The 13,450-nt window shown below is 38.4% G+C and overlaps 1 protein-coding gene across 20 annotated transcripts in view; it reads left to right on the top strand.

Moving 5' to 3' along the window:
* Positions 1-13,450, top strand: part of DMD (dystrophin) — a 953,416-nt gene that overhangs the window by 733,578 nt on the left and 206,388 nt on the right. For all 20 annotated transcript variants that reach the window (XM_083612216.1, XM_083612211.1, XM_083612219.1 and 17 more), the window contains one exon: positions 5,304-5,493. In XM_083612216.1, the coding sequence (XP_083468342.1) occupies positions 5,304-5,493 (190 nt within the window). The remainder of the gene's footprint in view (positions 1-5,303; positions 5,494-13,450) is intronic.

Raw genomic sequence — 13,450 nt, 5'->3', positions numbered from 1 at the left:
AAAAGAAACAATATAGACTCCCCCGCCCCGCCCCATCCCTGGATTCCAGTCTTTCCCCACATAATTTATTGCATCTCATTTTAACTCCAAACTCTTTGTTTTCCCTCTTGTTTATTGTAATTCCCAATTATTTAATTACATAAATGTTATATCAAACCTGCTAACGTTTTAATATATTTACAGTGGTCTTTTAAATAGTCTATAAATTTCTTCCATTCCTGCTCAAACTTTTTCTCATCTTGATCTTTGATCTTCGCGGTCATCTTTGCCATTTCAGCATAGTCCATCATCTTAATTATCCATTCTTCTTTTGTTGGTATCTTCTCCTGCTTCCAATTTTGGGCTGAGGTTATATGATTCCATTCTCGTTTCAACCTATAGCCTAGCTAAACTGAAAAGCCCTATGCCTGCCTACCTTTTACAGTACGGAACTAGCTGCTTTTAGGTACTGTATGTAGTGAATGGTTGTTCTGGAACACTGAAAAGAATAAACAATTAGAATCTATGGTGGTCATTGTATGCATGAAAAGAGAATTAGCTAGGCATTGCAGTTGTGATTAATCCTGAATTGTTTTGTAGACAGATGAAAGAGGATATTGGAAGACATTTAATGAAAAGGAAAATTACCGTAGTTCAAGTCTTAATAAAGAAAGACATTGAAAAATGATTACCGTATTGGCCTGAATATAAGCCTCACTTTTCCTCCAAATTCCAGCCGTGAAAAGTTAAAGTGTGGCTTATATTTGCAACCTTATGGTATGCAGCCAGCTGCGCAGGGCAAATAGTGCCAGGAGTGTGGCAAAGCGGCGCCAGCCCTATGCATAGTCCCCCCGTCCTCTCCCCCAAAGCTGGGAAGGGAGAGAGCAAGGAAGGGGAAAGGCCATCGGCAATACAGCATGGCTCTCCACCCCCCCACCCCCAGTATGCAGCCAGGAGCAGCAAGGAATGGAGCGGCTTTTATTCAGGTATTTTTTCTTTTTTTCTCCCCACCCACCCATCAATTTTAAAGGTGCGGCTTATATTTGGGCCAATACGGTATATGTAATCACATAATATTATGATGAAGGCTGATCTGAAGAGCCAAATGATTTTGATTGGTTCAGGATGATGACATTGGGTTACAATTGTTAAGATTGTTGTAAATCTTTTATTGGTGAATAGAAATCACGCGCTTAATCTGGAAGTGTATAAAAAACATTGCTTTGAATGTGGTTCTTTGCAGCCTCATTATTTTTGAGGTTGTCCCTATGCACATTTGTGTTTCAAAAAAGGTCTATATTTTCACTTGGAACCCGCAAACTTTTCTTTTGGGTTTCTGGAATGGATGCCTCCAGTCTAGGAAACCCTTTTAAATTTATCCAATAGTCATACACAAGTAACTTACATTAATTAATTTCAATGATTCTACTCTGAGTGTAATTTTGTCTTATTTCCCCCGTCTCATCTGCAGTTTTTTCCAGTGTCTATTTCTGTAAGATTTAATTAACTGTCAGTGACGCTAACCTCAAAGTAAACTTCTTTCTTAAAAACAACAACTGATTATTCAATGGGAGCAGTCCAAAGTCAGTGACAAGGATTTGGGGTTTGGTTATTTTAATCAGTTAGGCATCTATTTATTTTTATTTTCTGCTTTTAAAACTGATACAAAGATTTTATCTTTGTGTATCTGCAATGTTCCCCACATCTCAATAAAGAATAGCCACTTTGTTTCTGGTGGGAAAATAAGACTTATGCAAAGCACTGTCTGATCTTCCAGACCATAAAATATGTCCTGATATATTGCTATCCTTTTTTATTCACATTATTGGATTGCTCTTGTCATTCAAGATGTAAAGGGCTGGCACCCAAAACTGCTATCCATTTCAAGGTCTCGCAACAACAGTAGTTGAAATTCTTATTCAGCTTGCATTCTTACCTCAGTATTGTTTTAATTTAGTGTAAGATTGTTTTTCTTACATATTGTGATATCATTTTTCAACGTATGTGAGTATACTGAATGTAATTTTGTTATGAGTATGCAAAATATTTGATTACTCTTCATCTATAATTCAGATATTATGTTTGTGCTCACCATTCATAAACTTAGAAAATGTTCCTCAATAGTTAGCCAGGTATGTGCCAAAATCTGTTGTTACATTGTTGCAATTTAAGGAAGCTATCGTGTTTCTTTTAATATTATACTAATTAAGAAGCTTCCTTTTGCAGTGACAGACTGTATCCCTTTTTAATTTTCTTAAAGTTCATAATAAGAAAAATGAAAAGAAGGATTAACCCATAAGCCTCTTTGTCTGAAACTTGTTTTCTTAATTAAAATGCATTATTCTTACTAAGATGTTAATATATCTTGTTATTTCAAGTTGTTTTATCTGTGGAGAAAACTTTCGCATTTCCTACCTCCAAACAGCCCCTCTTATCTTGGATCATGTAAAAATTTTGATAGCAATGGTCTTCATAAATTATATCTAAATACATAATATATTACAAGGTTGAAACTGTTAATACTGGAAAAAGAAATATTTAAATGTGAAATGTATACCTTTTTTAAAAATGAATGACTTTAATCAGTGCTTTTTTCTTTAAAAAATGTTTAGAGGTACTCTCATTTTGACTCAAGAAAATCACCATTTTATAGTTCAAATCGGGAAAAATAAATACAGTAAATGGACAGAAGTACAAAGATTCACAAAATGTTTAGGGATATGCATACCCCTTCGTATCCCCCTCCCCCCAAGAAAAAAAGCACTGTAAGTGTCAAGGCTTTGAGGGAGGATAACCAAAGATAACCCCCCCTCTCAAAATGTCATGCCTTCTGTCATGCTGTTCTCTTTGTCTGGTACAGCCTCCCCTTCTTTGTATACCCAGCCGCCTCCTTCATGTAAACCTTTGTAAACTACCAGAATAGTTCTGAGCATACTGTGGTTGCGGCATAGTTTAGAAATAGCAGCAGTTCGAAAAACATGTAATCACATGTAGACAAGTGAGAGTCTTGGAGGAGAGCATCACTCTGAGGAGGAGGGAAATGATCCTTTAAAATGGAGCCATTCTTTGGGGTGTGACGAGGCAAGCGGATATCCTTTTGCACTGAGTATAATCCTCCTGGGGGTGGGCTGGGGGTACTGGTAGTGGTTGATTCTGTATTTAGTGACATCGATGCAGTGGCGTAGCGTGGGGGGTGCAGGGGGGCCGGCAGCACCGGGCACAACATCTGGGGGTTAGGGTTAGGGGGCGCAAATCCACGGGTAAGGGGGCGCAAATTACTTGCCTTGCCCCGGGTGCTGACAACCCACGCTACGCCACTGCATCGATGTCGCTGGGCTTATGAAGGACATGCAAATTACATGTTGACTTGACTGTCTGGTGCAAAGGTTGCAGATGTCATATGCCATCTAAATTGTGCTGGGGAGGAGTCAGTGGTTGTTGTGAATGCTGCACAACACTAATGACATGTGAAAATGCAGTCTGTGATCCTAGAGAAGACAATTTTAGATTGCCAGGTAGGAGGTAGAAATCCAGGACCTACAGGGTGGCTTTCTCTGAAATACTACTTGTTCCATTCATTAGCCCAGTTAGGGTTAGTTAGTGGCAAGAGAAAGGTATTCTGTTCATTGGCACTATTGTACATCACATGTTCTAAGGCTGCTCTGGTACAGTTTCCAGACTAAGCTCTAATTCAAATTTATACTAATTAATTTAAGGAGGAGTAAGAGTAGTAGTTTATAGTGCTGCATTTCCCCCCCAGTCTCTTGAAACCCAGATTCCAAATGTTCAGGAAAAATAAAGGCAGAAATGTCAACAATGTCTTCATTTAGGAAGTGAAAATAAATTAATAGCTGAGAGTCCTGCTCCGGAGAAGGAAAAACTGTTAATGTAGTGCCAGCTAATAAAGATATACTGTACTCAATGTAAGTAGGTTGGGAAAGTAACTTGGCAATCATATTCAAATGGTGAGCTTCATCTTGGGGAATGGAGGAAGAGATTCAGGCTGAATTCTGTTGCTTTCCTTTTATACTTGCCTTGTGATTATTGGAACAAGGTGCTACTCATATTCTTTTCAATTGTACATTGAATGTGGCTTGACTTCTTGTACATTCAAAATTCAGAGCATTTATATATATAGTTGAAGGTGTTAATGTATATTTTGGGGACAATGGCTGTTTGATAGTTCTCTGCAAGTGTTCCACATGCTTAATGTTAACAGGATAAGAACAACTTATAATGCTGTTATCCATTCTCAGAGCAGAAACTGTACTGCGTTAGACTGTGTTCAGCAAAAATTCACCTTATGATGAATAAACCACTCATTTCTTGAGCCTTGCTGCTTCAGCTCTACAGGAGTTGTTAATGGCCTAATATGTTCTGCGGGTGATAAAGCCACAGCCAGTTTTGCATGATTATTGACCTTCACACATTAATGTACGGTGTGTCAGGCAGTCTGCTTTACAAATCTAGCTTTTGAATGTAGTTCTTGACTACATGATACATGAATAAGAAACATATGTTACAGAAGTACATGTGTTAAAGCCAAATCTAGTACAATTGCTTTCATGAAAAGTACATTTAGGGATTGAGCAAAGGTAGAAAAACCCCCACAAGAGTTCTCTCAGAAATGCTCATTTATCTAAAAGCTGAGGTCTTTAATTGCTTCTTCATTTAATAGGGCCCAAATTATGCATTTTTAAATACCGTGAGTATCAACTTGAAGGATTTTCAGAAGGTGCTTAACTTTTCAATTGGAATCAGTGTTACTTTAGGTTGAGACTATCCTTATCAAAAACCAATAGCCGGGATAGCAAGGATTGCAAGGACAGATAGAAACAATATATATTCAAAGTGATATATGGGACCTCTAGCCTTGCAACTTAGATATACCAGTATTTATGGTAAATTATAGTTCCTGATTAGTGGTCAAGAAATATTTTATGTGGCACCTGACAATCATCTTATAGAGAAGATTTTAGGGGGAGAGTTTTGATTAAGGAGCTCTTTTTATAAATTTAATAAAATAAAAATGAAGTACAACCAGTGTTCATATCCATAGAAGCAATTCCAATTGTCTTCTCAGCCTCTTCCCTCCCTCCTCCCTTACCTTGCTCTTTCTACTATAGGTAGAAATGAACATTAACTGATAGACATAGAAAAGCAGACAACACAAACATTTTTATCCCCCCTCATTTTATTCTGGTGTTATTTACAGATTTATTGAAAATTGCTCACACTCTCTTTCTGCTTCCCTCTCTCTACAAACTATCCCTGTCCTGATTCCTATCACTACGCTGCATTTGACTATATTTGTGCTTTCACAGAGTTAGTGAGCGAGAGGCCGCATTAGAAGCAGCCCTAAGGCTGCTACAACAATTCTACCTGGATCTGGAAAAGTTCCTCGCCTGGCTTACAGAAGCAGAAACCACTGCCAATGTTCTGCAAAATGCCACACACAAAGAGAGAATACTAGAGGATACCCAAGGGGTTCGGGAGCTCATGAAGCAGTGGCAGGTAAGTCAAGTGATTTGAATTATAGAATTCCTTTATACTATGAGGAATGAGCCCTTTCAGCTTACGGAAAAGGGATGTGCTCACTTTTAAATTGTGTTTCTCTGTGTTAATGGCAATAAAGGTGTGTTTTATTAATAACAAAGAGAACAATGAACATGCTTTTTATTTACATCTTCTTTAAGGGAGTGTCTGATGTTTAAATAAACAGAATATTGAGAATTCAAGTACTGTTTGCAGGGGAAAGAAGGCAAATAACATTTGCTAACAGATGCTTCTATGTCACACATATAACTGAAACAGATTCTTGACAGACCTTTGGCGTAGATGAGCATGCTGTACATCTTTTGTGCTTATTACAGTAATGTAAAATCTGTCTAGATGTTTCTGGTTTGCCTAGCTGAACTAGTTTAGTTTTCTATGTCACTGGAGAAAATTAGGACTTATGTCTAGTACATGCCGATGAGATGAAACTGAAACAATGTCTTAATTTTCACTAGTTATAGATAATTAGGGCACACATTTGTTTCCCCCACTAGAAGCAAACAAAAAACAAAGGCATCTTCATATCAGGGTTTCTTTTAGACCCAGCTTTTAATAAAATATTCAGTTGCCACATTTTAAGTGGCACTGCAAGCAAGCTTATATTTCCATTGTGTTATGATTATGCATCATAATGTCCATGGTTTTGATCATAATTTGCCTATGTGTGTCTGATTTGCCAAGCCAAGATGTGTATACAGAGCACAGCACTATAGTGTAAAATATTTTTACAGTGTTATTAGATGCCAGTTGGGAATGCATAATTAACTCTAAACCTAAGAACTCTACTGTGTAAAGACCACATGAGTTAATTTGTTGCTGAATTAATTTTTATGGCTTTATTTAATAATAAAAAACCCTACCTTTTATAGTTATTTGGTTGCTAGCTTTGTTATGGTGCCAACGTGTGATCTGACAGGCCATTACCTTGTTCCCCTACATGTATTCATCTACTATAACCCTAGAGGGAACTCGCACATCTTTCTCATGAGGGGACTGTACCTACATCTAAAATTTCCCCTTTAGAAATTATAATGGAGGTGCAAATGCAGTTCTGCAAGCCATTTACGTACCAAAATTGATGTTACTCTAGGAATAGGGTTGAATTAACAGTGTAATTCTGTTCCTACTAATGTTCCCTGATGTAGAGCCACATGTACTCATGGTTGTATCCAGTGCTCACTTTGTGCTAACAGAAATATTTTCTCCAGCATAAGGAAAGGCACTTCATTTTCACTAATCCCCCCCTCCTGCCTTCTATACCATATTCCATACCATTCCATAGGGTCCCTCAACCCCAAGGGAAAGTTTTTGGGAGCCATAGGGGGATGTGTTGAATAGGAGGGATCATTAAAAATGAGGTACCCTGCCTTGCACAAGCAGAAGTACTCCTGCTAGCACAGAGCCACCATTGAATGCAACCCTCAAAACAAATGTAGTAATGTTGAGACACAGATATATAACCAAAGCTGGCCTTCTGTCACTAAATATAACCAAAGCTGGCCTTCTGTCACTAAATATAACCAAAGCTGGCCTTCTGTCACTAAATGTTAATGCCCTTAGATATATGCTTGAGGCAGACACTCTTTGGTGGGTATAAATATAGATATTTACAGGCTATAGATGTGTATTTTCTCACGGTGTGAAATACTGACCACCAATATATCAAATGTTCATTTACAATGTACAATGGGGATGAGGGAGTATGATATTATTGCACATTTTGTTGGCATATTGATGTAATTATATTGTCTTTGCATTATAAATGCAGTCTTAAATACCATGTGTACGGAAGCATAATTTGTCAGAGCTGACAATAACATAAAAGTTGAAGTGATTCACATCTTTGCCGTGCTTTCTGGAGATTTCCTATATATATATGCACATGCGCGCACACACACACACACACACAAAATAACTAACCGTTAATCAGAGGAGTTGTGTAATTACATTTTATGTTTGATTGTCTAATTTAAATACATCATGGACTCCCTATGAGGCCTGAACTGATACATACCCATATTAAAGGAATGGAAGTAATGAACTTTATTTTCTGCTTTAGTACTTGTGGTGATGTGAAATCTCCGCTGTGTTAATTACCCTTGTGGGCTTGTGGCAATAATTATATGTGACATTGCCTTCCAGATCTGTGATATTAGATGTAATTCTGAAATTGGCATAGATTTATCCTGTTATTTTATCAGTGTAAACATTATATATTAAACCTGTAGATCAATTTAATTAGCTGTTGATAGCTCTCTAAAACTTAAGAAGTAAGCTTGCATGCGACAACTATCATTATTTGAGACAAAACCCTGAAAGTGCTTCAGATTCTGAAGTAGATGCTTTACCCCAAAGTGAAAACTTCTGGGTTTTGGTTTAATAGTAATAATATACAGAAGACAAAGTTCAGCAAAATATCTAGTAATCTCTCTCTCCCCCCCCCCCACTAAATAATAACACAGGAACAGTTTGATGGACTATTCTAACGGCCCATCTGGTCCGACAATCCTGTTCTCACAGTGGCCAGCCAGATGCTTGTAGGGAAACCCATAAGCAGAACCCAAGCACAAGAGCACTTTTGCATCCTGTGATATCCAGCAACTATTACAGGGAGGCATACTGCCTCTGAAAGTCATGGGTCCCATTTTGCCGCTTCAGGCCAAACAGGAAGTGCCACTGCCACCCACCCCACTGCCTCCGCCCCCGGACTGGTGGTGGACAAATGTTGTCCTCATCTTCAAAAATGGGAAAAAGAAGACCCAGGTAACTACTGACTGGTCAGTCTGACGTCAATACCAGGGAAGGTGTACAGATAATTTTTATTTTTCGCTCTATAGGACGCACCGGACCATAGGACGCACCTTGTTTTAGAGGGGGAGAACAAGAAAAAACTATTCTCCCCCTCTGCTCAGCGCCCCTTCAGCGAAGCGGCAGGAGAAATGGAGCCCCTTCCATTTCTCCTCCCACTTGGCTGAAGGGGCGCTGCTGAAGCCAGGAGAGTCTTGCTCTCCCGGCTTCAGCGAAAGGAACCCGAAGCCTGCGGAGCGCAGCGGGAACTCACGCTGCGCTCCAAAGGCTTCAGGCGGCTATCCCTGAAGCCTGGAGAACAAGAGGGGTCGGTACACACCGACCCCTCTCGCTCTCCAGGCTTCAGCGAAAGCAACGCGAAGCCTCCGGAGCACGGAGGGAGCACTCCCTCTGCGCTTCAGAGGCTTCACGTTGCTATTGCTGAAGCCAAGGAGCCTGCATCCGCTCCATAGGACGCACACACATTTCCCCTTAGTTTTTGGAGGGGGAAAAGTGCGTCCTATAGAGCAAAAAATATGGTAAATGGTCAGTTTGCGAGCATTTAGAAAATGATGCTGTGATTACTAAGATGGTAAGAGCTGCTTGACAGTGGAATGGACTCCGTCGGAAGGTGGTGGACTCTCCTTCATTGGAGGTTTTTAAGCAGAGGTTGAGTGGCCACCTTTCATGGATGTTTTAGTTGAGATTCCTTCATTGCAAGGACTAGATGACCCTTGGGGTCCCTTCCAATTCTACCATTCCGTGGTTCTATGAAAGTTCTTCCTTGAATCTCCTTTCATGTAATTTGAATCTATTGGATCCTTGATTTCATTCTGAATCTCATTATCTCCTTGGACATTTTGATCAGGAGAACAATAGGTTAATATTTTTTATCTATTTCCTTAGAAATATAGGGTGCTTTTTGTCCCTCGGGACACCGCATTTTGAATCACCACACTATTTGTAATTTTCTCAAAGGAATAGAAGTCAGCTGAAATGGGTGAACATGTGATAAGTACCTTATAAAACGTTTCCTAGTTTCCTAGTCCACCTAAATTTACAATCCGAGCAATTTTTAAAAATTTAAAAGGGTAAAAGTTTCTCGTATCTTCCCTTAAATGTGTTAATGCAGTCAGTTCCTCCAGGTACATTTGGGTAGAGGGATATGCATTTGATGAAAAGTTTTGAAAATGTCCCCATGCTTTTTACACTCCCGTGAGTGCTAAGGAGTCATTATAGCTCCAGAAATTGTTGCTATGCTTTGCGACTATTGTACTGCTGAAGGGGTTTCCTTATGTTAAGGAAAGGTTTATTCTCAGAATAGCATCTTCATGCATAAAACAGGAGCCCATTTATATCCAGAATTTGCTGGGTTGCAGCCTTGAAATCAGAGCAGCACTTCAGTAGATATTATAAGGCTATTTTAGGAGGCTGTTTTTATGCAGAGTTTCACTTTTGAGGCTTTTTATGGACTATGGATAAGAAAACAGTATTCTCCGTAAGTACAGCTATAAGATGCATGCTCTGCTGAATGACAGGATGTATACACCTTAGCTAATGCTTAACAGTCATTACCTTAGGCCTGCTAATGTAAAAGCCACTTCAATTTGGGAGCTTAGATAGAAGACCATGTTATATTTAACCTACTTTAATGGTATTTTATTAAATGTAAACAAACAAGAGGCCCTTCTATCGTAGTCCTCTGGATGAGAGAAAGGCTTTCAGTGGGTCACAGCTCGTGTATGTTACTTGGAAGGATAATTAAATTCATTGGAGCTTCTTATCCATTAAGTGGCTGCAGGATTGTAGCCTATAGCATTAGATAAATTATTAGAATTAATTATTCAGCCGCTGCACAAAAATGTATTTCATGAAATACTGAAGAAATGTTTTGGGGTTTTTTTCTCAGTTCAGTTCTTTTGCATATTACTTCCATCTTTCTTTTCCTCCTTTACCTCTACAAATATATCCCATTCTGTAGGCTCCTGAATCTTTTAATTATTTCTAATGACACCACATCTTCTGGTTCCTCTGTTGACCTAGTTGCCTTTGACTGGACTTAACCGTCTAGGGGTCCTTTACCTCTTACCTTTAGCTTTCTAAGGATAGAGAGTACTTTGTTCTCAGTGGCTAATTTATTTATGCCTTCAGGTATATTGGTATTGTTCTTCAGTACCACGAACTTTCTGCCTTTCATTCCACATGCTTTCACTTTCACTACCTTTCACTTCTGGGGTTCTATATCATTTTAAATGGACCTGTTGCATTTTGTTTCTTCTTATCAGGCCCATGCAGAGCTTGTGTGAGGCCCATGGCTTGAGTTTTGTTAGAATAAAGTTATGAACTGAAACAAAAAACATAGCTGGTTCCTGCTGGGGTCCCTCCAAGGCCTGGAGCAAGTGTACCCAGCTGCCCACGCTGCCTGGGCCTGCTTCTGACCACCACAAAATCTCACTATTAACTTGTTTTCCTCTTACATCCACATGCACAGCTAGTGGAAAGTATATTCTGCTTGTAAATTCTAAGCTTAAAATTTTTATTCTCAGTACATTTCTCTTTTCCATGTAATCAGTTGAAATGAATATCTGACACTGGTGTGGCTAGCTTCCAGCCTGAGGGCCAGATTCACCTCCCCAAGCAAGTTCCTATGGCCCCTGAAAGTGCGCTCTCTCTCTCTCTCTCTCTCTCTCTCTCTCTCTCACACACACACACACACACACACACACACACACACTAGGACTTAGTTTCTGCTGGTGCGGGGATGGGGGGATGTAGTAAAAATTGTGTTCAGTCATAGAAAACTCTAATGAGGACATCTGAAGTCATGAGTTAAAATTTCACATACTTGCATTGTGCCTGTGTGCTCGGGTTTGTGTGTACTTATTTGTTTTATTTAACCAGCTTTTTATTTTGAAAACATTTATTGTTTTTTTTTTAGTGGTTTCCCCCACACCCCTGCAATTTCATTAGTATGCTACTTTCACTGTCAATGAAAAACAATTGAAGTAAAGGTAATCCTGACAAAAAAGTAAATGTAGTTTTTATATGTGGATTTTGCTTACATATGTAAAATATTTCATTATTAAGTATGGTATGTTTCTGATGATTTGTAAATTAATGTCACATAAAAAGATAAAAATGTTGCTTTTGAAATATTTCTTATTAAATTATAGAGAAATTTAAATAAATAATAGAAAAGAATGCCTCTGGTAGTATCTTCTGTTTTCTCAATTTTTGCTGTTACCAGAATGAATGATTGCGATAACTTGAAGGCAATATTATTGCAGTGGTATCACAGAAAACAGATGAGATGCAAACTTCAAAATGTAGCACTGAAATGAAAGTGCAAGTCAAATCCTTTGAAAGTGAAATCTTTATTTGTGTTATGGGAAGATACGTACGAAAATCAGTTTGCTAGAATTAAAGCCAGTCACATGCCAGCATCTTTGTTAATTAAATGGAGAGGAAAATCTGGCTAATTAGTCTACACAGAACAGACAACCGATAGTAGTACCTGAAGTGCAATTTAGAAAGACATGCATTGCAAATTTAACTTGATGACACTATCTGCTACTGATGTTATACTGGGTGATTATAATCTCAATGATGTGTTTTTAATTGAAGATGTAGCCTATGATGGAAAGGTGAGAAATCATTTTACAAGTTACCATAGAGATGTCAGTTGCATGCCCAGATTCTTAGTTCAATTAAAATACCTTACTGTTCAGTGTATCTCGATGAGGATGTTTTGCTTTATATTTAAACTCCCTATGCAAAATGTTGTGAAAATGCAAAATAAGAAGACTCTTCTGCTTGGTTTTGTGCACAGGAAATACACTGAAATTAGTAGAATGAAGTGCTGTCATCTAGTGACTATGATACCCACTGCTGTGCATCCATATCTCCACACAGTCTCAGGTTTTTACCTCAGATCTCACTACATGTGGCTGTGTAAATCTATAATTTATACTTCAGTAATTTTCCCAGGTGACTTGAGGTTTAGCTCCAGTCTGGGAAGTTATAAAAGCAGTTCTACTGGCCCATTATTTTGATTATCCATAAGGCAACTGTGTGGGCAGTAGAAACAATACTGCTCTTAAATTCCCATGCAAAAGTGATTTCTCATTACTATATTTTGAGTGGTTTTACATATGCACTGGAAGCAAAAGGTTAAGACTTCCAGAAGCTTATATCATGTTAAAGTAGTCTTAAAATGTGCTATTTGACTCATATATTAATGCACATTAAAATATGTTTGTCTTCTCCCTAAGGTCTAGTTCAGTACTCTGCTTTAGGTGGGAACGGTGACAGCTATGATAGTTCAATGTGAGACATTTCTAGGATTTTTGTGAAAATTATCTTACTTTGAGAATAAAATATGATGTTGCGCACTTTCCACTTCCCTGAGCAGCGAAATGTTCCATTTGGGTTTGGTTTTCTTTGGGTGAGAGTGCATAGGAAGACAGCCCTGCTAGCTCACATCAGACTCTCAGAGAGAAACTCCTTAATCCTTTTTTTCTGTCCTTATTCAGTTCACAGCTCTGTTTCTCAGTCTCTTCAAAATTGCAAACTTCATCTTCTATACATACCTGCCCTTAGCTTTGAGGTTGCCTTCTCCAAGCTCTGATGGGTATCTCCATTAAAATACTCAAGAGAGATTTCCAGGTATCCTAACAATTAAATCCCATGAAGAAACATCAACCAAACAAAGGACTTTAACCCAGAAGCTATAATACCATATTGAGGAGATCAGTTGCAATAAACTTTTTTCTTTCATGGAGAAATAGTCATCAAGTGATATATATTGGGGGGGGGACAAATATTAAGCTGGAATGCAAAATCCACACAGATTTTGCAGTGTCCCAAAGTAATTCACTTTAGGGGATTGTTCTGTTTGTTCCTTGCTTGTTAGAGTGGATTTTTAAAGAAGAGGATTTGTTAGTTAGCAGTTCTCTATGGAGTAAGCTAAACTGCCTAGCCTGAGCTAAATTCCTTTGCTAATTTGTCATGTAGATTTTTCCCCATTTTATGTGTGAATCCAAAATCACAATATTGATTAAATACTTTATTATTTTTAAAGAAAACAAAACACTCTAATACCCTGAAACCAATCCACTAAAGACACTGG

This window comes from Podarcis filfolensis (genome assembly GCF_964270895.1).
Source record: "Podarcis filfolensis genome assembly, chromosome: 4".
Lineage (NCBI taxonomy): Eukaryota > Metazoa > Chordata > Lepidosauria > Squamata > Lacertidae > Podarcis > Podarcis filfolensis.
Note: the sequence above shows the minus strand (reverse complement) of the source record. Positions and strands in the feature narration are given on the sequence as shown.